The sequence below is a fragment of the Podarcis pityusensis genome, assembly GCF_964106645.2.
Source record: "Podarcis pityusensis genome assembly, chromosome: 2".
In the NCBI taxonomy this organism is placed as follows: Eukaryota; Metazoa; Chordata; class Lepidosauria; order Squamata; family Lacertidae; genus Podarcis; species Podarcis pityusensis.
This window is the reverse complement of record NC_138029.1, coordinates 1808842-1833644: the sequence shown is the minus strand read 5'-3', so window position 1 is coordinate 1833644 and position 24803 is coordinate 1808842. Positions and strand designations below refer to the sequence as shown.

Sequence of the window (24803 nt, the reverse complement as noted above, 5' to 3'; positions counted from 1 at the left end):
AGTGCAAGTAGATGAATAGGTACCATTGCAGCAGGAAGGTAAATGGCGTTTCGGTGTTCTGTTGCGCCAGTGGCAGTTTAGTCATGCCGACCACATGACCTGGAAAGCTGTCTGTGGACAAACGCCGGCTCCCTCAGCCAGAAAGCGAGATGAGCGCCGCAACCCCAGAGTCGCCTTAACCATCCAAGGGTCCTTTACCTTTTTACCTTTTGAAGCATAACTAAAAGCTGGTAATGTTTACTCTTGCACACTTCCTGTAGAGTTCCTTAAGTATGCGTGCACATATATGGACAAACATGAGTGCATGCCCAGACCAGAGAAGGTAGTGGTTGGCAGGGGAGGAGTGGATGAGAGTTGGGGCCAGAAAACATAGCACAGAAACATTTCATCAAGGGCCACCTACTGATGGGGATGGGAAGCAGCAGAATACCGATGAAAAATATAAGCCTAAAAAATGGAGCATGTGCACAGTTGCATGCCAGTTGTGCACAGAGAAAATACTTCTTCTAATCCACCTGTTTGTGGCATCAAGCTCCTATCTAGAAGCATCCAAAATGGCAAGATGACCGATTCACCGTATTCTGTATTGTAACAATCATTACTTTTTAGTTATTTCTGTCTCTACCTTTTCACCCTTCTTATTAGTTATTGTTAGCATCTTGAGGTTGTTGCTTTGTTGGTGTATTGATTGCTATATTTTTAACTGTGTCTTTGAATTTATTTTGTAAATCGCCCAGAAGCTATTTTTGTATTTCGTGACTAATGCATATAACAATACCAACAACTTGCCTCACAGAAATAACCAATCTTCCTCCTGAATCTAGCTGAAGTTTGAGCTGTGTTCACATCTGACCATGACATGCTTGCTTTGAAGAAGAGAGCAGGGCAATTCCTTCAGCCAATCATCTCCCTTCAATCTGCAGTATAGCTGTTTCTTGCCACTGCCCTTGTCCTTCTCCCACCATTATTCTGACTTCTTTTCTTCCAACAGGCACTTTCAAAATTCAGAAAACACGTTTGCAAAGGGAAAGCTACAACCCACACCAGACATCTGATCGATTATATTTCTTGGATGTAAAACTTGGCAAGTACCTACCTGTGGATGAGTGTGTATTTGAGAGGATCCAGGCTGGAAAAGTGTCTCTGTGATTTCATCAGCAAAAGCCACTAGTGAAGAGTTTGCCACTGGAGGGCTTTGCTTGGCTAGAGAAACAAACTTGGCTAAATAAGTGAAGCAAGGTTTCCATTCAGAACATCTGCAGTAGGGACAAAAACTAGCAAGGCACAGGGAGTAGAGTGGCCATCATCTTTTTAAAAAGCACATTAACTGTTTCCTGATCAAAGGTGGTGGCCCCTTTTTACTGTTCAGTCTTTAGAATGGTTTTTCTTCCCCTTCCTCTATGTAACCATTGCATTTTAAGACACTGTGTGAAGCAAGACAGATTTATGATCCTCATTATTACATTGTTAAAGCCCTCAATACGTTGGTGTGACTGAGCCTGCAATAGCACTGGTGGACTTGCCTTCTGTCACGTGTCTCAGCTGGATTTTCCTTACTTAAGGCAATAGCACAATTGCTGTGGAGAGTCTTCAGTTGTTTTGGGATTTCCAGCTTCCTAATCTACACATTTATAGTCCCTCCAGTTGTCATCACTCTGAAATGTACCCATGTTTAGGTAGAACTTTAATGGACTGACTTTCAAAATGCAATATCATTTTATCTGCAGAGACTTTGATCTTAAAAATAAAATGACTAATTTGATGAAGTAACAACAAAGTTGGTATTAAAAATGTTATATTAAAGCAAAAAAAAAATTTGGGCTGAAAAATGCACAGGAAACACCCTTCTAATCCATTGTGGTGCTTGAAAGCTTCCACACAATGACAGAAGATTAATAAAATACTTTGTATCCTTGTAGGGGAAGCCATTGTGCTTTGGTTTACATGTCCACTTTTGAACATTGCAACATTTCAGATTACTTGACGTTGATCCAGAATCTTGGAAAACAGGGTGATAATCCTGAGAACAAAGTCTGGTAACATTTGTTTTGGTTTCTCTGATCCACACTGCTCTCTGTAGGAAGTGTGGCAGCTGCTCAAAGCAAGTTGCAACATAATCCTAACATTCACCTTCTATCAGTACACAACTATGGGTATTACTAACTCTACCGCTTTTTCTAGTGCAATTTCTGTAGATGGCACAAAGCATTTTATTTAAAACAAGGAAGACAGAAGGGATACTGAGACTTGTGAGTGACCATACCTTCAAAGTTGCTGTGATTCTTTCTTGTGATTATGTTGCTGTGGAAGACCTGTACCACTAATGCAGCTATTCCAAGGATATCCTGGTTAACTTCTATGGAACTGATTATTTTACTGGGATGTTCCCGTACTCTTCTTTCTGTGCCCTTTTCCCTTTAATAACCCTTCTTCTCTTTCATAAAAATGTAACTTTGCACAAAACCATTTTAGAAAGACTTCTGTGCAGTGTTAGGTTGTATAATAGAGCACCATACAGTACTAGTAGGGCCATTGTTAAGTAATGGTTCTAAAACAAGTGGAATGTGTGCTTTCCCTTTTTTATTAGACCCAGAATGTGCCTTTCATCAGAGCCAGACAGATCAGGTTAACATTTGTAATAAATTTAGCTTTGTTATTAATCCTCAGAAAAAGGCACCTACAGCTAACTGAGCCCTGTTGTTTGGAGAAAAGCACATAGGTTTTTTTAAGGCTATATAGTTCATGGTTTGAACAGAAATCATGCACTAACAGTTACATTTTCAGATGGAGTCACTATTGTCAAAGTATAACTTTGTTTTGAAAATAAAAAATGAAGAAAGCTTAAGAGTTTGTCTTGCTCTTTTTTGTCTCTGTCTCTCTTTGATGTATGCAGCTGCATGTCATTTCAGTCAAATGCAGAGACCAGTTTCACTCTTTGTTGCCCTCAGTTCTGTTGTCAGGCTTTATTAAACCAATGGATGTAGCTAGTCAAGCAAAAAGACTTTTGTGGGTGGAGACCACTTAGCATTGGATCATCTCCTGTGTCTCTTCATCATATCTGCATAAGCCGTTATCACAAGCAAGTCTGATTTGGATTAGTAACTAGGGTTGCCTCTATGCATATTGGAGGGGACGGGCACGCAGTATGTATTCTGTAAATTATGTTAATAGGTTCCCTTTGTTCTAAGAATACAACCCATATAAAGGATGTACTTAAGACAAACACCTGATCCATGGTCATGCCTCACTTTTTATTATATCAGAAGTTTTCAGAAGGAAAACCCAAAAAGGATCCTAAGTATCCTTCAGTCCTTGAAATTTAACTTCATTGGAACCAATGAACCTTACTTCCAAATCAAACTATTACCTCATCCTTTTGTGAGACGAGGCACCCTTATATCAAGTTGGACTTTCTACTCTTCCTGTGTCTTCCCTCAAGGCAGTGCCTTTTGTTGTAATAATGCATTTTCTGAGCATCTAAAGTGTCCCCTGGTAGGGCATGTGCTGATAGTTTCTTCCATGCTATTTTGTGGTCATATACTTCCCTCCCCTACAAGAATGTGCTCCTGTTGTAGACGCTCGACCTCATTGGCCATAGCAGGATAGAAAAAACATTATTTATGGGCCCTCTGCACACATTAACATTCATTCCTGCAGGTGTCTCTTGAACCAGAACCTCAGGACATCTAATACAGCTAATCATTGGAAGATTCAGGGAAGACAAAAAGAACTACTTTACGCCATGCATTATTTTTAGTGGAGGACTGGATATGAACTCCTGTGCAGGAGACATGGAGCAAAGTAGGAAGACAGTCTCTACATAAAAAGGGGCGGGGGATTATTCCAAAGGGTTGGAGAATAGCATAGGCAGCTAGGCATGCATGCTCAAGAAACAAAATTTCAAGATGCCTCTAGCTAAAAAGGTGGAGGTTTCATTTCATCTTAATTTGCGCCTGTATCTTCAATAAATAGCCCTGTCCCTGAGATTTAGAATCTAACTAATGAGAGATGTGTGGCTGCCACCAATCTACATTTCAGGACCACTTTTGGTCCAGGAAAGGGGGGAAATACAAGACAGTATAGAAATAGGACACTAATTTCTTCACCTGCTGCGTTTTGGTCTGTTAAAGGCAGAGGAGGAGGAGGCCTCCTAAGGAGCAGGCTTTACCTGTGCCTTAGCCACCTACTTCTGGGACTCCCATCACACGGTCTTCCCCTGTGCCTGATGGGACAGAGGCAGCCAACACAACGCCCTCCAGACTTTCCTGAGGAGGAAGGCACTCAAAAAGCAGGAGCAAAGGCCAAAGCTGCTCTTGCAGCGGGACTCTTGCTGGACGTGGGAAACGTGGCTTCGTTGATCGCTTCTAGTTCCTGACTTCCAGCTTGCCCCCCGGCTGAGTCTGAGGGCCAGTTGCCGAGGCGGGCAGCCAGAGATGCGCCTCCGGCCGCGGGACGGCGCTGCGGGGCCGTCCGGAGCAGCGAGGGCTTCCGAGGTCGCCGCCGGACTTCCGGTGCCTCCTGGGCGGGGTCGGGCTTCGCTGAGCTGCGCTGCGCTTCCTTCCGGCGCCTCTTCCGCCCGTGCTCCCTCGGCTACCTCCCGGTCTTCCGCCCGGCCGCGCTCGCTGCTTTCATGGGTCCCCCCGGCTCCCTCGCCGCGCGGCCCTTCCGTTCCGCCCGCCGGCTCCCTCTCTGCCTCGCCCGCCATGCCCGGCTCCTCGTCGTCCCGGCGCGGCCCGGCGGCCTCGGCGCCGCACGTCTCGGTGTTCCCTTCCCCGCAGGAGCTGGGCTCGGCGCTGGCGCAGCTGGTGGCGCAGCGCGAGGCGCAGTGCGGGCCGGCCGGCCGCTTCTCGCTGGGCCTGGCCGGAGGCAGCCTGGTGCGCGTCCTGGCCCAGGAGCTGCCCGCCGCCGCCGCCTGCCCGGCCCGCTGGCTCCTGGCCTTCGCCGACGAGCGCCGCGTCCCGCTCAGCGACCCCGAGAGCAACTACGGCGCCTACCAGGTAGCCCTCCGGGGGGCTCGAGGGGGAGGCTCTTTCGGGGGGCGGCGGGGTCCCGGGGGCAGCGGACCCCGCCTTGTGGGGTTCGCCGCACCGGCCCAAACAGATCGGGCTGGCCCTCCGGGATATAGAAATGAAATAGTCATCTTGTTTTTACTAATTATATAGTACCGTAGATGTGCTTTACAAAATATTATATATAAGCTAAAAAGAAACCAGCCCCTGCCCCGAGGGGCTTACCATCTAAATTTCAACAAGGGAGGAAAAAGAGGCAATTTATATGATGTTTTCATCACCTAGTACAAAAGTTGGAAAGAACCACCATAGATGGTTTTGTTGTTATGTGACCTGTGGTTCCCTATTTCAGACGTACCTCCTTTCTAAAATTGCTGTACCTGAGGACCAAATTGTTGTTATCAACCCTTCGCTACCAGTGGAAGAGGCAGCTGCAGATTATGCAGCAAAACTGAAAGAGGTACAGTTGTGGTTTTTTTTTCAGACAAGGTCCCATGTTGGGACAAAAAATCCTTGTGTGTTGAGAGTTTATGGACTGAGCTTATTTACCATTCATTGCTTAACTCAACATCCTAAATTTTGAGTTCCTGGCTAGAGCTCTTCCTAGTCTGCTCTGCTGCTCTGCATTAAATGTGCTGAGGGTCTTCTCAGTGGTGGCACCCCAGTTTTGGAATGCTCTCCCCAAAGAGCCATGCCTGGTGCCTTTGTTAGGATTTTTTTGGTGCTAGGTGAAAACCTTATTTTTCTCACTTTTCAAATTCAATTCTTTTTAGTTCTTAGAACTATTTTGCTTTCTTCTTATTGGTTTATAATTCTGTTTTTATTATGTGTGTGTGAGTTTTTTATGCAGTTGAATGGGTTTTTTATCCTTTTTGTTCATTTTGACCTGGTCCAACTTTTATATATGGATTAATATTTTGATTGAATTTGTAGTTTACTGATTTCAGTTTTTGAACTGTGCCCAGAAGACAGTTTGTTGGGTCATCTGGAAACGCTAAATTAAAACAACCAAATAAAGTCACAGACCACCTAGTGGAATTTTTGATGAGCCAATAACATTGATTGTGATTAATTGGGTGGTGTGCAGAGCCTGGTGATCAACTTGTTCGCTTCAAGTTTCTCCTTGGCCCTATTTCAAAGCCACACCCTTTTCCTAAGAAATCTTGGGGTGGCAGGAAAGTGACCCTTCATGCAACACTGAGGTCAGTCAACAAGATGCAGAAGATGACCTCAAAAGGGAAGCTAGTGCTGCAAAACCGAAGGTTGCAAGGGCTGTGTGTGTTGGCCAAGGGAGTTATTTGTTTCTCCCACGCTCGAATCAAGCCTAGAGGGATCTTCTAGTAATAGTCAGAAATATGCATCTCTCCTTGCTAAATGAATTGGGTCTCCCTCCCCTTGGCCCGCTTGACAGCTTGAAGACTGAAAGCACTTTGGAAAATTGCTGGTGGGAGGCAAGGTCTTCCCTCTAATGCATTTGAAGGTCGGCTGTCCCTGACTTGGACACACCAAGGAATTGGCTGCCTGGCACTAATGTATTTAGGTGCCAGTCAAATACCTTTTCCCAGGCTTATTATCATCTTCTGATGATATTATCATGGCTTCTTCTTTTTTCCTGCCATTAGGATTGTGATGCTGTTCCATTGCCTTTTTACATTTATTTTAAGCTCTGTAAAGCACAGTGATAATTGTATATTGAAGGGCAGTACTGAAAATGTGCTTGATATATGTGTGTTCTCCCATTCTGTGTAGGCCTTCCAAGGCGAGGATATGCCTGTGTTTGACCTCTTGATTTTGGGAGTGGGACCAGATGGGCACACTTGCTCACTCTTTCCGGATCATTCTCTCTTGCAGGTGAGCCAGGGTGTGGAGCTGCAGTGAACTTTGATCATATAGAACATGGGTCGGCAAACTAAGGCCCGGGGGCCGGATCCGGCCCACCAGGCTTGTAAATCTGGCCTGCGGACTCTGCTGCCCGCTCAGTCAGTCTCCGCGTGCTGATGTAAGCCAGTGCAGTGCAGCATTTCCTTCAGAAGAAGCCATGGACGCCTCGCTGCGCGGGGACTGACTTCCGTGATGCTGGCATGGCTTTGGATTGGCTGCAGGAAGCTCCTGCAGCCAATCTGAAGCCACGGACACCTCTGCGCAACACCCCTTCCTTCCCGCTGAGGTGGCCGCATATGGCCAAGAGCCAAGCGGAAGGAAGCGGCAGCGGCAGGGAGGCTGCCTCCGCCACCCAGGCCAGTGGCATGGGCTCTGCACCCCTGGCCGAGGCAGAGGACGACCACAACGACGCTGCCAAAGACGAAGCAGCGGTGGCTGTGACGAGCGAGATGGACTCACAGAGCTCATTTGGGCATCCGTGGCAGCAGCTCCAATGGCGAGCGCTGTGCGTCTCCAACAGCAGAGACGGAGCAGAGCAGGAGGCGTGGGTGTTGCGCACTGGGCGCGCTTGCTATGGGCAGGGGCACTCTTGCCAGTTTTGTGAGAGGGTGGGTATAGGCTCACCTCGAGCCCGGGATTGGCTGGCCAGAATCAGGAGGCAAGTGGTATCGGTCCGGTCCCCCCCACTTTGTAGTAGCCTCAAGTGTGCTCTCGCCATGCACAGGGGCACTGTTACCATTCCGGGGATTGGCCTGTCTCTGTTCTTGGCATAGGTTCCTTCATCGCCACCAAGCCGCCCCCAAAAATTTTTGAGGGAGCCACCCCCCCAAAAAAGTTGATGGACGTTGCCTTTTGGTGTGCACGTATAAAGCACAATGCGATCGATTATACAGGGTGGGGCTTACTTGCCTCTCCCAATATTTTATTCAAGGTGGCACCCCATATTCTTGGGGAGGGGGGTAGGTGGAAGTTTCTGTCACACACACACACACACACTCACTCACTCACTCAGCAGGGCACTCTTCCCATGGTCAGGAGGCACACTCTGGGCCAAGAATGATGAGCTGTGGTAGGAAAACCCCATGGAAGGGAAACTGTTTGTGGTGTGGAGGCACTCTTTCTGTGGGCAGGGGTACCCTTCCCTGTTTGGGAGCTGGCTTGTGTCACTTTTGGGGGGGGGGTAGGTGGTTGAGGGTGAATAGCTGGTGACTAAGTTTCTGTAACACACAAAACACATATACACCCCCCCATGGAAAGCAGACGGAGAGCGGGATTAAAATCGTTCTTCATTTTAAATATTGTATTGTTTTTCCTATTTTTTGTGCACTACAAATACAATATGTGCAGCGTGCATAGGAATTCGTTCGTTTCCCCCCCCAAAAAAATATAGTCCGGCCCCCACAAGGCCTGAGGGACAGTGGACCGGCCCCCTGTTGAAAAAGTTTGCTGACCCCTGTCATAGAATTACAGAATTGGGGGGGGGGGGGGACCAAGGGTCCTGCAATGCAAGAATCTCAACACATGGTCCCTCACCCAGTTTGAAACCAAATGTGCCTGCAGGTTTCTTGCTGCACTGCTCCTCTCTTGACTGGGGAGCCTCAGGCTCAGGACCCAATGCAGCCCCCCAGGTCTCTCTGTCTGCCCTTGGAACTCTCTCCAGGCTGCGCCCCTCACTGGCCCTGCTTTGCCCCCTCCTTGAGATTATGTTTGTGTTCTTGAACAGGATCCTGCCTCTTGCTTGCCTGGGTGTGCATGACAGAGTGAGTAGTGCAGAAGCTAGACTCCTCTTCCAAAGCAGCATTCACATTTGTTGAGTCACACTCAGCCTGAAAAGGGTTCTCCACCCCTGTGTGAGCCATGTTCCTTTCAGAGGTCATGCCTCACAGTGTCTGAATAAGGAGGAGGAAGTAAAAGGCGCTGCTGTCTATCTAGCTGGCTATTTTAAACTGCTGAGGGGAATCGGATTAAGGCTTACTGGTGTCTTGCTTTGTCCTGAAGGCAGGCTGCCTGACACATTTAAATTGGATTTTGTTCTGGCAGTGCCAAGCGGGAATTCACTGGGGAGCTGGATCTTTGAGAGTGATGCTCTCCCACACTAGGAGCTAGCTACCCACTGAGCTTCTAGGTCAGGTGTGGGGATACTTTCTGAGCCCAAGGACTACACTCCCTTCTGAGAAACCTTACAGTGCTTGGCAGGGCCAGAAGCAAAAGGGGGCTGAGTAATAAATGTGCATGCTACTTTTGTGCAGTAAGCACTTTGGGCCAAATTTAGTTAACCAATCTTGCTAGCAGACGTCTGCACAAGGACTTTCCCCACTTCTCCTCTCCCACTCCCCAGTTGGTTAAGGGGGGTGGGCAGGAGAACCTCCAGAACAGCACACAAGGGGAGGAGAGGGGAGATAGTTCCATCAGACAAGCAGAAATGCTTGCTCTCATAGAGTTGAAGTCCTCTTTCTGTGTCCTCCATCCAGGAACGCAAGACACATGATGAGGGTTCAAGTAGGCATTCTAGCCAGGCAAAAGCACCCAAAGAGGGTGCAGAGCTGGGCTGGTGAGGGGTGTGACTTGACACCTTATCCCTCGGTTCCCCATTCCTGCTCAAGGATGAGGAGTCTGTGTTAACCTCCAGATGTTGTTGGAGGACTCCAGCTCCCGTCAGCTCCAGCGGTTGTGGCCAGTGGAGATGGGAGCTGAGAGAGGTGGTCCCACAACCTCTGTAGGTTCCCCACCACCACCACTGTAGGTGGCTGCAAGGCATGACAAACTGATTGCCAGGGGAACAGATCTGGCAGGTGGTTAAACTGAATATTCTGGACACTTTCTTGTTATGTTATCTCAGATTTTGACCAGGTGTTTGCTCTCCTCCCCTTTCTCTTTGCCTTGCATCATCTGCTTTCATCGGAAGATGACTATTGACTCCACCACTTTTCCTCTTATTCAACTACCTTTACTCAAACAATTCCCTTAGGATATTTGAAGTTTTTTGAAACTTATCTTTAGGGACTATCAAGCAATTTAAATATGAGTTATTTAACCATCTGCCTCCTAACTGATCAATATATTAAATTAAATTTAAATACATTTGTATTGTACCAAAACGTCAATAGAGGTTGCTGTTTGAGATGTTGGAGAAACCACAAGGGGACTTTTCAGTTTAATAAATGGAGCTACCTGTCGGCTATTAGAAGGGAGAGCCATAATATTTTCTTTTTCATTCTTTATTGCAATAACACACAAGAACCCAAATAACTTTAGAAATTAAACAGTGCAAACTCACAGCCTCTCAGATTAAAATTGCCCCCAACATTGAATCAGCTTAAGTTTTAATTGCTTAAACATCTAGTTCAAACTTGCTGTTCTAGTGTTTGTGTACTAGTGTGTGTATCAGTGAAAATCTTGATCTATTTTTTAAAAAAGAAATCTCATCAAAGAGATGCATTTGTTTTCCGACCTTTTGAAGTTTGGGAAAGTAAGAAAATAGCAAGTTTGGATATGGTTTTAAATGTACCTTGTAAATGTTGAAGTACATTAAATAGTCAACTCAAAAATATGTTGCGGCAGCCATTGGCAGTTGAAACATTCCAAAATGGAATGAAATGGTTTCTAAACACTTCCTGTGTTTTGCTTTTGCTTCTGTTGAAACCCCTGTTTTAAAAAAGGAAATGATGACATCACTTGCCTAGCAGAGATAGAAGCACCAGAGCTGTTAGGTTCCAGCCTTGCATGTCCCTGAAATAATGTCTGACGAGGTGTCAGCATTACACTTCCAGGGTCCGGGACCACTTGCGTCTCCTCCATTTAGGGCATGTTGTTATTACTGCTTACAGCACTACTGCTTCAGGCGAGTAAAGCTGATGTGAGTAAAGGGTGAGAAATCTCTTCTCTCTAATTGGGTTTTATACTGTGCCCTATCCCTGAGAGGCTTAGGAGTCAAACAGGATTGCTTGTATGTAACAGCTAAATGCTTGAGTAACTCCTTTTCCAATTGGAGTATTTCAGAAGCTTCTGCAACAAGAATGACTCAAAAATATGCAGAAACATTTCACCAAATTCAATATTAAACAAACCCCTAGCTGTTTAAACCATCTTGCTGATCCCAGGGCACTTCCTTGCAGATTTCTTGGGGGGGGGGGATTATGGATGCACTCATTTAGTTTATCAAGCCTGCAAGCCACTCCCCATCTAAGCCTGCTCTGCAGATGTGACACACACACACACACACACACACACACACACACAGAGTGTTGTTGCAGCACTTCCCCTCTTTTGGCTGTCCTGTCCCTTTGTTTCTGTGCCCATTTCTGTCTGTTCAGACAGCATGTATTTGGAGAAGCAAGAAAATATCAAACGTAGCTGGAATCGGTATCAATCTTTTAGGTGCCAGCCCCCCTTTCCCAAGTTGACAAATATTCCCAATTCCTAGCTGCAATTGTTGCTCCATCTAAGTGCATGGGCAACCAGATTCCAGGGCATTCTCAAGTCTGGAGTGCTCCCAGGACTTCCATTTGCTGTTAAGTGCTTATGGCTACATATATAGTCATGTCAAAATTCCTCTTTTGCACTTGTGTTTAAATCTCACTCGACCTTTCTGTGTACCCAGCCACCTTGCTTCATTTCTGGGTGAAGATATGAATTTGCATGCATTCTTCACATTCTTTAAAGATGACTGGCCGGCTGGCTCTCAAGACTGGTTGCTCTGCATGGATGCTATGGAGGCTTGAATACCAGTGTGTGCCCAGTCTAGGCTTGCTCTTCAGAACAGGTGCTTGGCTGATGCCACAGATTGCCAGTAATGTGCCTGAGAATAGCTTTGTGGAGATCCTTTTCAATTATGGGCTTGGCACAATATGGTGTAGGCAGGGCTGTGACAGAACACCCCTAATCTCCCCTCCCTCCCTCTTTCCTGTGGCAGGAGCGGGAGAAAATAGTGGCTGCCATTAGCGATTCTCCAAAGCCACCTCCGGAGCGCATTACGCTGACCCTCCCAGTGTTGAACGCAGCTCGCAGCGTGGTGTTTGTGGCCACTGGGGACAGCAAGGCTGCCGTGATTAAGGTAACATGCATCCTGTGGCTTCTTTCTCACAGGTTTGAAGGTGCGCTGGATTCCACCCTGGGAAAGAAGAGAATGGATTTGTTGTGGGGGGTGGGTCAGGAATACCCAGAGCTAGGAAACTTAGTACTGGTAGGTTTTTACCTGGGGTGAGGTACCTGTGGTCCTGAGTCCATTTTTGGATCACAGCTTCTAGCATCCCTGGACATTGGCCATTCCAGCTGGGGTTGATGGGATCTGGAGTCCCAACAACGTCTGGAGAGCTTCAGCTTCTCCTGCCCTGGTTTATCTGTGGACGAGTTAAACAGAAGTGTTTCAGAGTTAAATCAGATTTTTGACTAAATCAAACATTAACCTCCTAAAGATGCAACATGTTGAGAGTTTTAGAATTTACCTGTCTTAGAATTCCCCAGGAAAAGAATACACATCATCCTTGACAGAGCAATTGCATGAGGATGGTGAGGCTGTTGGGAACACACCTCTTGGCTTTTTCTGGGTTCCTAGAGCAGCAGCAGTGGAGCCACATGGCAGCAGCCTCTTCTTAAAGCAGCACTGGCTTGTTTCTTCCAGCATTAGCTGCTTTTGTCTGGGAGAGGAGAACAGCTGCAACCTCATTAAATGCTTGAAAGAGGTGCTCTAAGCCAGCCTGGCATGTGGCCTGATAGGAGTAATCAAGTTAGTATTGTCCACACCTGCAGCAGGGAACTGGCGGCCCTCCTGGCATTGCTGGACTGTCTCCCACCATCCCTGACCCTTAGCCAGGCTGCCTGGGACCGGTGGCACTTGAGAGGCCAGTAACATCTGGATGGGTGCAGGATTCCCACCCTTAGCATACAGCGGCTGCAGCAGCTCTCCAGGGGTTTGGACGAGGAGATGCCAGGAATGGAAGGAGGGGCTTTTCTGCATGTAAAGCATGTGCTTCATTATTGAGCCATAGCTCTCTATTTTATAATGGTGTTTTTTTTAAAAAAAGTAAATCTCTTTAAGATGTTTTCATGGGAAATGATTCACAAAATAATACTTTGCCCCGCAGATTCATTTTCTCTCTCCCCACTCTGATTATTCAAATTCATCAACTTCTGCAGTCTGGATTCATTTTGTGTAATTCTGTTTCTGTTAGTTTTGGGGCCGAGGGAGCTTATGGAGAGAACCGGAGGTCCAGTCCTCACCACTGGGTGTCTATCTTTCCAGAAGCATTTAGAGTTTAAAAACACCCCTTTTGTTCAAACTGCTGCCTCTGCTACACCCTACCAACCTACCTGGTTTCCAAAGGCATGTCTGATTCAGTAGATATCAAGGCTGCTAATCATGCAGTTTTGGGTTTGAATTCTGATTCTTATCTTTTGTTGGAGATGTGGTGAGGGAAATCTCTGTAACGTCTACATTTTGAGTACTGTGCTAATCATTAAGTTCCAAGTGATTAGCTTCTAACATCCTGTTTTTTGGGACAGCGTATTTTGGAAGGTGATGAAGAGAACCCACTGCCAGCTGCCCTGGTCCAGCCCCACACTGGGAAGTTGTATTGGTTTCTGGATGAGCCAGCTGCAAAGGAGTTGACAATTCCCTTTGAGAAGCACTCCATCTTGTAGAAGCTTATGTTTCAGGTTGCGGAGAGCCCATCAAATGCAGGTTGTGGGGTAGAGCCCAGCCTGCCAACATTCCAGGTCACGGTCTCCACATCTGGTCGTAGCGCTCAGGAGCGGCACTGAACTAACACTGTTCCCCCCCCTTCCTTCCTCCTCTTAAAAAAATTAATGAAGTGATACATTTGTGGAGCACTGTGTAACCAATATAATTATTTCTTTAGCCAGGACAAAGTGTGAAATGGGGGTGGGGGGGACGCTTGGGTCCAGCTACTAGTTGTAAACAGAGTTGCAGGGAACAGCGTTACAGTCTTTTATCATGTGAACGGTCTAATGTGGTGTAAAGTGAGTGCACAATTAAAGATGTAAAGTACAGCCACTCCATGTTGGCACTTTGTGTTCCTCTCTTCCTTGTGTGATTTTTCTTTAATATGGGGACAAGAGTGAAGTCTCTTCTGCATTGGCACTCATTATATATGGATGCTGGGTCAGTGCACATTTAACATACAGGGTACTAGCAGAATTTATATGGCCCTTGGTCGCAGTGTATTTGCAGGGCAGTTGGGGTCAACTTTGGCTGGCAAGAGTCAGTTGAAAAGATGTAGATGGGAGAGGTAGAGAGGACGTGAAATGCAACGGAGCCAACTCACCAAAGCTTTGCAGTGACATCTAAAGTCTACAAGCTTCTAAACGGAGATAAAGAATGTACAGGAGCATCTTGAGAGGTTAACAGAAAAGCACAGCCAGATGACTGCAAGCCATGTCCACGTTTGGCTGGCACTGCTGCTTACAGCTGTCAAAGGAAAAGATGTTCCATAGCCCTTCCCTGTGGGAGGAGGCTGAGCAACCCAATGGCCTGCACAAGAGGGGGAGGAGGTAAATTCTGAAGCACAGGAGCTCATCATGTTAGCCTCCCAGTGACACCCCCAAGGAAAGAAAAAGCAAAAAAAAAAGGCAGGCAGCTTTGTTGCTCCATTATTTACATCTCCCAGAGAACAGCAGTCTTTGTAGTGTGGGTCATAGAATAGTGAAACAGGTGGAATAGCAGGTAAGCACATTGCTTGGAAGTCCTGGGTTCACATCCCTGATCAGCCATGAAGGTCCTCTGGGCCAGTCACTGTTTGAACCTAGCCTAACTAAGGTTGCAGCTGCACCTTGCTTTTAAAGCAGCATTATACTACTTTAACTGTCATGGCTTTCCCCAAAGAATCCTTGGAACTGTAGTTTAATCCCCCGAGTCCTTATGTCTAGTGCTTTCCAGCCTTATAGGGTTTTTTGCGGGGGGGGGGGAGGGATGAGTGAGAGAGAGAATCCTAGGGATCCAGACTTCTATACAAAAGAAAAAGCCAAGTCCTGGTCCCACTCTATTCTAACTGGGTCAGACCACACCTGGAGACCTGGGTCCAGTTCTGGACCCCACAATTTAAGATTTGTGCAGAGAAGGGTGACCAAGATTATCAGGCATCTGCAATCCAAGCCTTATGAGGAATAGTTGAAGAAGCTGGTGTGTTTAGTCTGGAAAAGAGGAGGCTGAGAGGAGAAATGAGAGCCATCTTCAAATCTTTTCAGGGAAATCTGTCCCATGGAAGAGGCAGCAAGCTTGTTTGCTCCTGCTGGAGGGTAGGACTCGAACCCGTGGCTTCAAATTGCCAGAAAGGAGATTCCAGCTAACTTTCTGACAGTAAGAGTTGCCCACAGTGCCATCCGCGTCCCTCCTAGTATAACTCATTTATAAAAAAAAAATTATATTCTGCTATTCATAAAAAAGGGACGCAAGTGGCACTGTGGGTTAAACCACAGAGCCTAGGACTTGCTGATCCGAAGGTCGGCGGTTCGAATCCCCACGACGGGGTGAGCTCCCGGTGCTTGGTTCCTGCTCCTGCCAACCTAGCAGTTCGAAAGCATATCACAGTGCAAGTAGATAAATAGGTACTGCTCCGGCGGGAAGGTAAACGGCGTTTCCGTGCGCTGCTCTGGTTCGCCAGAAGCGGCTTAGTCATGCTGGCCACATGACCCAGAAGCTGTACGCTGGCTCCCTCAGCCAATAAAGCGAGATGAGCGCCGCAGCCCCAGAGTTGGCCATGACTGGACCTAATGGTCAGGGGTCCCTTTACCTTTACCTATTCATAAAAAATTAGAGCAGTGTACAACAATTACATGTAAAATCACACAATAAAAACTATATAAAATGTTAAAATCAGAGACCAACAAGAAGTTTCCCCAGCCACTCTGGGCGGCTTACAGCATATATAAAAATACAACAAAACATCAAACATTAAAAAACAGAATATCCTGTACAGGCAACAAACAAACCAATTATCAATAGAAACCAATAACAACAACAACAATAAGCAGTTTATTATACCCAACTTAAAATAACTGCCAACCCCAACAAAACATTTAATCAACCCCAACCTGTCAAAAACAAAACTGAAGAACCCAAATTAGAACCATTTAAAGTATTGCAAAACATTTTAGCCATTTGCCTCAACCCAAGAGTTGTTCCAGCAATGTACCAGCCTCTTTGAGCTGCTCAAGGTGAGTCTGGAAAGATGTGTTCCTAATTGGGCTACATAGAAAGACCTCTTGGAAGAAGAAGATTACAAACTGAAAGTGAAAAAATACGAGGAAATAAAACATCACCTGATGGGTTGGCTACAATATTATCAATCAGTAGAGGTATTTAGGATAGATAACAAAAAAGGTTTTGCAGTGGAAGAATCAAAAATAGATAACGATCTAATACCAAACAAGAAAAGAATAATTTCCAGTATGTATAGACTCCTTTTAGAATGGGAGGTGAAAGCTGAGGAGGCAAAAGAGATAATGATTAAGTGGGCGAAAGATATTGGTAGGAACATCCAATTATCAGCATGGGAAAGATTGTGGAACAAAACATGGAAATACACGGCCTGTTGTACACTAAAGGAAAATCTTTTGAAGATGTTCTACAGGTGGTATATAACTCCCAGCAAACTCCAAAAAGTATAAAATGAGATCGTAACACTTGCTGGAGGTGTGGTGGGATTGCAAAAAAAAAAGAAAAAAAGGATTTTTGGGATATTATATAAGAGGAGCTGAAGAATTTGTTTTGTTTTGTTTTAATATTTTTTCATTAAACTTCCAATTTATAACAAATCAAATCATAATCCAATTCAAAATAATAACAAATTAAATAAAAATTTAAAAAACCAAATTACAATCCGATTTATTAAATTTCAAACGGACTTCCCATATTCTAGACCTCTGAAGAACTGTGAAGAATATGTTTAAGCAAACCTTTATATATATATATAAAAAACCAGAAGCTTTCTTGTTGAGTATTTTGGACTCTGATATACTAAACGAAAAAAAGAGAATATTCTTATATGCCACAACGGCAGGTAGAATATTAATAGCTAGGCATTGGAAAAGTGAAAAAGTACCAACAAAAAAGGAATGGCAGGATAAGCTATTTGAATATCTCGAGTTGGCAACAATGACAGATGCGATTAGGAGACAACCTAACCAAAAATTCCAAAAGGAATGGGGAATATATAGAGATTATGTAAAAAACCAGTGTCCCCAAGTAAAAACTTGGATTTGCTTTGATTAACTTTTGCAGACCACAGTATGAATTATTAGTATAGTATGTGGAAAACAGTAGAAATGAAGAAAGGATAATAGGAGCAGTTTAACAAATAGATAAAATAGACCCGTTTAGAGGAAGATGGAAGTCTATTTGAGAAGGAATGAAGATTAAAGAATATGGTGACATAAGTCAATATGCAAGACTGATGGATTTATGGTTGCATGTATGTATTTGGTATGTTATTTTCTTTTCTCTCTTTTTGCTTTTTTATTTTTATATCTTCTTTTGTTTGTAGTCATTATTTTGGTGATTTTATTGTGTATGTTTGTAGTAAGTAATAAAATTAATAAAAAGCAATTTTTAAAAAATGTGTTCCTAATCACCTGCATAAACCTGGCGGTACAGAAAACATTTCAGCATGGAAGCAGAGGGCAGCAGCTGCTGAATCTCTCTTGGCACAATATTCCACAAATGTGATTTGTTTTGAGGTACAAAGCTTCTCCGTCTTAGGATAGGCAAACAGGTCACAGAATTTCTTTTCCTGGGCCTTTTTCTGCCCTCCTCCTTTCCTTTCAGCAACACAAGTGAAGAGGGGGAAAGCCTTTTCCCTTTCCTTCTAGACCACCTTCTGGACTGAGCGAGAGGCAAATGTGGGGGAAGAAGAGGGCAGCCCAAGACCTCTGGGCACCTGAGGCAGACCCCAAAATGCCACCCTCTCCCTGCCTGGGAAGAAGGGCTGAGGGAAGATCTGCACCAGGAACAAGCGGGAAGGAAAGACTTGTCAGGATCTGCTTCCCCGGTGGATCCTGGCCCCTGAGGCAGCACCCTCCCCTTGCCTCCTGCCCCTCACTGAAGTCTTATCTTTGTCCAGGGGGCGAACTTCTCCACAAAGCCGCCTTGCTGTCCTCCATCCAGGCAAGGCGGAGGCCTGACCCAGCCGGGCCAAAGCCCTCAGGGAGCTGTTGATGCACTGGAGAACCTTTATCTGTTGATGCTGCCATGCAAACAAACAACATTGCTTCTTGCACTATAACATAAAAATAGTCCGTGCTTTTTTCCTGGTGGAATGCACCGGAACCCAGTTCTGGGATGGTTTTTTGGTCAATCTACTCACCTTCTCTATCTCCCCAAGCTGTCACACTGCAGGATTTGAAGTCCAGCAGATCTGAAGGGCCACAGGTGCTGCATCCTGATCTACACCAGCAGACCTTCCACCTGGCTGCAGCCGTGGCACCATGGGAGTCACCTGTTGGACTGGGGAGAGAACTCTGAACAAGAGACCTACCTTTGCTGTCAGTGCTGTTGAGAAAGAGCAGAACCAAGAGCCAAGGAGGTTGGCTTAAAGAAGAGGCAATGCTGTGCACTTATCTTGGAGCAAGTCTGTGGGACTGCTGAATGGGTTTGCATAGGATTGGGCTGCACAGCAGCACTTCTATGCAGACTTACTTGGGAGTAAGCCCCATTGAATTCTTATTCTTAATGGGTTTAATATTAAATCCAGTGATCGCCTTTCAAGGCAATGTACAAACATCATCTGAAATCAAACCACACAAACTATACCATCAAACCAACAATGGCAATAATGTTTAAACTATCACTAGTGATAGAACAGTGACATCACACTCAAAAGCTACCGGGGAGGCGCCTCCGGCAATGGCTGAATTCCTCTGACCGGGAGGAATTCGCTCCGTGAAACTAGGGTCTGGCCGCCACGGCGAAGGCGGAGACCCATCAAAAACCACAGGCGGAAGAGGCTTGTGGACATGGGATTCGGCTGGCACCTTTTGCGCCTCCCCTACTCACGGGGAAACCCGGTTTCAGGGATCCGGAGTGAGGTGGGGTGAGTGGCGCGGTGCTTTGAATCGACTGCTTTTTTCACGGAGTGAAGCCTCATCGCTGTTGCAGGAGAGCGCTGACTTTTTCCTGTGGACAATTTGATCTCAAAACAACAACCCGTGAGTAGAACGGAAAATTGGATTTTTAAATGTCTTAATTTGGCACCGAAACGGGGAGGTTTCAAACAGGAAGTCCGCCTCCCCCTTTTGTAACTAGATTGAAGCAAAGAGGCTGCAAACTAAAGCCTTGGAAAGTCTCTCATAAAGGATTAAACTTCCATTGGTTAAACCACTAAACCCCCCTTGGAAGCAGGAGAAGAGGGGGGAAATTTTAGATTGCGTAAGCCTGCAGGACAGAGTGAAGGAAGTCAAATTACCACTGCTCTGAACCTGGAAATGGGCTGCTAGCAAGCATTGAAGTTTTGGATATGCTCATTGACTGTGAATAGACTGTCTGTTGACAGTAAGTTAAAGAAGGGAAATATCTTGCTTCTATTGCCTCCTTCTGCGTTTAAAAAGGAGTAAAAGTAACTGAAAAGTGAAACTAACTTTATTGTTTGAACTGTGCTTAAAAGGATTGATACAAATAGAAACTGTTTCCCCCTAGAGGAAGCCTTTGAAATTGTTACAAGAGCTGAGCTGGGGGAATTTTCCATCTGCAAGATAAAACTGTGAGAAATTGGATTTGACCTTGACTTGTTAAGAATGTTGACAGAAGAAGCCTTAGTGGTTGCATTTTGCAGGATTAACGACTCACTGGAACAGCTTTTCAAGAAGACGGAGGCGAGGACTATAAAAATTGATAACTTGGAACAAAAAGTGACAAATCTGTCACAAAAAGTTAACATTAATACAGAAATTTCTCAGGAATTGATACAGGGATCTATTTTGACATGGCAAATTGAGGAGAAGGCGGGGAGAAAGTTCTCGCTGTGGAACCTAAAGTGGCACAAGTGGTGAGGCAGAGAGCTCCAGCCTTACAGTTGCAATTGGATGATTATAAGTTGATGCCCTCTAAGACTGAATTTAGAGAAAATCAGACTTTTAGGATTGGAGCCCCGTTTGGACTGGAGATTGACCTCTGCGACCTGGATTTGGGTCAGAAGGAGACTGGAGTTGTGGGGACTGCCAGACTCGGAGGAATTTTGGAACACGATCGGAAATATCTTTCGAATCTCAGTTTTAATTATGGAGATTTGGTTGACTTATTGAGAAGGAATAAAAACATTGCTAGATGGGAATTCCCCGGAGATCTACTTTTCAGCGTCAAAGGAAGGAAAATAAGAACAAGATCAGAAGACAAAGTAAAGGGCATGTATAAATATGAAGAAGACCTGCAGAAGGGACCTGGAAAAGAGTTAAGAGCCTCGGACAGAAGATCACCAGGTTGATGGGCTATTTGGAATGGACGGAAATGACTGGCAGAACCCGAGACCAGGGAGAAGAGACGGTGGAAGAATATTGGAAAAAGTTTAAAACCTATATATGGAAATAATGTAAAATTAATGAGTGTTAGAAAAATGTTGGAAGGGAATTATATGGCTTTAGTAGAAATATCTTAAGTAATTAAGTATAAATAAGTATTATAGTATTAATGGAAAATAAGATTAAAATATGTTAAGATAATTACATGACAGAAAATAGAGAAAGATGGAAAGGATTTGCTGAAACAATTAATAGAAATGGAATACAAAAAGGGAGGTGAGAGGAGGTCGATGAGACAAGGGAATGAAAGAGAGGATACTGAGATGGTACGATGTGTGGGGTTTTTTTGAATTGTTTTTGTTTTGTTAAGGTGTTAATGATAATATTGCATTCTGTATTGTTTATATATTGTATTGTATTGTTCTCTCTTTTGCTTTTTTTGCTTTTTCTTTCTCTTCTTTTCTTTCTTCTTTTCTCTTTTTTCCTTTTGTAAGGTATAAAAGCAATAAATATTATTTTTAAAAAATAAAAATAAAGAGACTATCCTCACCTGGGGGGGAAAAAGCTACTTAAAACTGAGTAGCACTTCTAAGAAAACACACAAAGGCAACCCCCCCCCCTTTCCACACTAGAGGGACAAACAGCACCCACTATTTGCTGGGACAAACAGTAGCAAACTTTCCAGCTGTTGGTAGTTGTGTGTGTTTAAACACACCTGGATCACCACTATGGGGACTGAATAAAGCAGGCTTTCAGTTGGGTCAAGCAAAGAGACTGTTGTGTTCAAACATTCCCCCCCCCCCGGGGACAGAAGATGTGCGCTTGGATCACAGTCTTGTTCTGATGCAACTCCAGATGTTCTAATGCAGCTGGCTGTGACTATTTCCTACAGAACATACTATGTGCAGATGCATTTGCAGCATCCCTGGCTGCAAGGAGGGGTGTGTGTGTGTGATGTGCTGGGGGGGAGGTTATCTTGGGACACAGAGCTGCAGCTGCACTTCCTGCCACTCCACTAAATCATTCCAAGAAACAAACCTGGATCTTGTGAGTGTCCATCTGGACAGGCCAGATGCTGGAAGGCACCCAAAATGGCTGATAGGAGGACACCGTGTCAACATTTTTTCATAGTGTTGGTGGGAGACTTGCAGATAATCTCATCAACCTAGAGCTAGAGAGAGACACCTGACCCCCCTCTAGGTTGATTGTCCAGTTGCTCCTTTCTCCCAATGATCAACTGAAATACTGTATACTCCTGTCACCTCAGCCCATGAGATCCAGTCCTGCCCTCTGGGACAGTAGAGAACATGTCTTTGCCTTGAACTGTGCGGTGGTGTAGTGTGGGAGGGACCACAGGGCGGCTGCCCCAGGCGCAAAATTGTTGGCGCAAAGTTTCAATGCTTGGTGCTGTCTCAATACAGCTTTGCGCTTCTGCCACAGGGATCCATTGAAAATGGTGTCTCCATGTGAACCAAGAAGTGACCTCTCCTGACAATGGAACAAGTCTTCTTATCTCTGCACCTGCGGATCTCTTGGATGATGCTCTTAGTTGAATGTGCATACGCACTCCATCCGTTTCCCTCCCTCCACGTGGCCCTGGGCACTGGCAACCCACACTATGTCACTGGTTCTGTGTGGCCATCCTGCAGAGAGTTGAAGAGCACCATTGCATCCCCAACGCCAGGCCTTTGATCCTTTTCTCATGGGACTTTCTCACCTTATCCCTGTCTATCTTTGCTGTTCTCAGCTTCCTTGTATGCTGTACTTCTTAATATGTAGCACCCAGAAGTGCCGTACTGATTTCATCTGCGTTTTAATTAATTTTAAGTGTATTCATTCCTTTGCGGGATTTTTTTTTTGGGGGGGGGTGTCTTTAAGCTGTTTTTATTTACATTTTAATTTTATGCACTGTTGTAGAGAGTTGCTTAAGTGGTTTATAAATCTGTCTCTATAAATATACCGCCCCGCCCCCGCTATGTAATCCGGATTTGCCCTTGCGGAGGAAGATCCAGTATTCCAAAAACCAAAAAGCCGTTGTCCCCAACCGTCTCTGCCCGCCTAAGCAAAGCCGCCCCCTTCTGCGAAGCGGCCGGAGGATGCCTTCGCTGGCCGCGTGGCTCGCTCGCTGCTGGGAGCGCGCAGCCCGGGCACGTCCTCCGGAAAGGAGCGAGGCGCGCCGCCGCCCTGGCGTTGGTGTCGGAGGGCCGCCTTCGGGGGCGGCTGCTTCCTGCCGGGAAGGCGGCGCTTGGTGCTCCGGGCGAGGCGATGGCGGCGGCGGCGGCGGCGGGGCCGCGCCGGGGTGCGTGGCTGGTGCTGGCGGCGCTGCTGGCGTGGAGCGGCGGGCGGGCGCGCGGCTACTTCCCGGAGGAGCGCTGGGTGCCCGAGTCTCCGGCGCGGCCGCCGCGCGTCCTGCTGGCCCTGCTGGCGCGCAACGCGGCGCACTCGCTGCCCGCCGCGCTCGGCTGCCTGGAGAGGCTGCGCCATCCCAAAGACCGCCTGGCGCTTTGGTGAGTGAGCGAGCGAGCGAGCGAGGGGCCGGCCTTGCCGGGCGGCCCAGTCCCAGGAGCCGCTTCCCAGCGCGCAGCTCCCGCGCAGCGCCGCAGCCGCCGCAAGCCCAGCGCGCTCGCCGCGCAACTTGCTCGCGAGGAGGCCGCTCCGAGCGCGGCACCCGGATGATGGCTGTGCGGCTGCCACGCGCATGTTTCGCCCGGAATCCTAGCAGTGTAGAGGGGGGAGGGTACCGAGGGTCATCTAGTCCAACCCCCTGCCATGCAGGAAACTCAGCTCAAGCAAGCAGGGCCAATGGCCATCCGGAACTTGTGGCGCGGCGCGTCCACGCTCCACACCCCACTTTCAACAGAGTGAGACTCCCCCCCCCTTTTTTTTTAGTTCCCAGTAAATATGGGTAGAGCTGCGTTGCTGCGACGATTGAGTCCTTACTCGGGGAAGAAAACAGCCACCTCCAGCCACCACCCAGTATGTCTCTGTGCATGCATGCATTTGGCGGCTTTGGCCCATGTAGTCCGGCATCCAGTGGAAGCAGAACTCGGGTGCAAGAGCAGCTCCCCGCTTGTGACTCTCAGAAAGTAGCTTGAGGCTGCAGAACTTCGCCTTCCCGTCTACTCCATGAAAGATTAGAAAGCAGCCTTGGGAATGAGCACATGAAAATTACTAGTCTTCAAAAAACAGAGCAAAAACGGTTTGCGCACAGAGTAGCCAGCTGGAGGAAGGGGAGAGGAAATGTCAGTACAGGACAGTTTACAAAAGTTTGCCTGCCTGTTTGCCAAAATTACTGTACATGAGTGGCTTGGGCTGAAGTTGTTTTGCAGCCAATTCCATCCGCAGGCTGGAATTCAAAAGTGAATTTTCATTTTATTTTCAATATTTATCAAAATACTGTATTTCTTTGGATTTAATAAGCAGCTTTTAAAAAATGTGAATTATATCAGCTGTAGTGGCTGATAATTGATCCCTCCCTTGATGGTGGTCCTGAATAAAATCCCTCTTCTGAAACTGACAGTCACTTTGGCACCAAAATGCCCCCCACCCAAACAGATACTATATCACAGTAAGGAAGGGCAGGGTTAATTTTCCCCTTCCTTGCCTGCTTTGATACTTTTTAAAACACACCCAGCAAGTAAATATGTTTAATATCATATATTAATTTTGTGTGGTTTTTGAGGCTGTGCCTAGTTTTTGGTTGCTGTTCAGTGGACCCAAAATCGTCGTTCACTGTGAAATTGGTTTGCAAGCCTTTGGGCACCAACATTGCTCTCCATAATGGCTGGCAGCCTAAGTCAGAATCCGTTTCAAAAAGATGTAATGTGGTACCTCAGAACATGTGCAAAGTGCCCCCCCAAAAGGCAGCAACATTTCATTACTGGAACATCTTGCAGCTATGGAAAGTGGTAAAAGGAAATACTGGCCGCCCTCTGTCTCCCCCTCTCCTATTCTGGCAGCTGGCCAGGAGGATCTGAGTGGCTTGACAGCCCCAAGAGGCCCTGATCTGATGGGGCGGCGGCTCATCCTAATGAAGAATGGAGGCAGAGTAATAGGTGGCAATTTGTCAGGTTTAGGGAGATGCAAGGATCATGATGCACATAAGAATAAGAAACATACTCATTGTAAGTAGCAAGGTTTGGGAGGAGGTTAGTTACAGTCAACAAATTAATCTGCAGGAAACGTGATCCTCAACATACACGGCCTGAAGAACTGTGAGGTCGGCTCACACAGATCTCCACACTGACTGGGGCTGACAGGAGTTTCTAAAATATCAGATGCTGTGGGCTTAGGATGTCTCATCCTGGCTCGGAATGAGGAGTGCTGTCTGATTTTTAAAAAATATGGTGGGGTAATCATAGCTGGGGCCCTCACGGGTGGTGGGTGGGAGCTGGAGCTGGGTAGGACATCCTTCGTTCTCTTGCTCCCCGCCCCCCCCATGGAGCCAAG

At 46.3% G+C, this 24803-nt stretch overlaps 3 protein-coding genes across 6 annotated transcripts in view; all 3 read left to right on the top strand.

Moving 5' to 3' along the window:
• Positions 1-2845, top strand: part of SLC27A1 (solute carrier family 27 member 1) — a 46405-nt gene extending 43560 nt beyond the window's left edge. For all 4 annotated transcript variants that reach the window (XM_080996120.1, XM_080996121.1, XM_080996119.1 and 1 more), the window contains one exon: positions 992-2845. In XM_080996120.1, coding sequence (XP_080852246.1) covers positions 992-1149 — 158 coding nt within the window. In that variant the 3' untranslated portion in view covers positions 1150-2845. The remainder of the gene's footprint in view (positions 1-991) is intronic.
• A 1573-nt stretch (positions 2846-4418) lies between these two features.
• On the top strand, positions 4419-13902 carry PGLS (6-phosphogluconolactonase). The gene is made up of 5 exons (XM_080996132.1): positions 4419-4997; positions 5362-5469; positions 6759-6860; positions 11803-11943; positions 13392-13902. Exons 1-5 carry the CDS (start codon positions 4434-4436, stop codon positions 13527-13529), a joined length of 1053 nt encoding a protein of 350 aa, XP_080852258.1. The 5' UTR covers positions 4419-4433; the 3' UTR covers positions 13530-13902.
• An 8702-nt stretch (positions 13903-22604) lies between these two features.
• Positions 22605-24803, top strand: part of COLGALT1 (collagen beta(1-O)galactosyltransferase 1) — a 24221-nt gene continuing 22022 nt past the window's right edge. Inside the window, exon 1 of the mRNA XM_080996123.1 lies at positions 22605-22861. Within this exon, the coding sequence (XP_080852249.1) occupies positions 22620-22861 (242 nt within the window). The 5' untranslated portion in view covers positions 22605-22619. The remainder of the gene's footprint in view (positions 22862-24803) is intronic.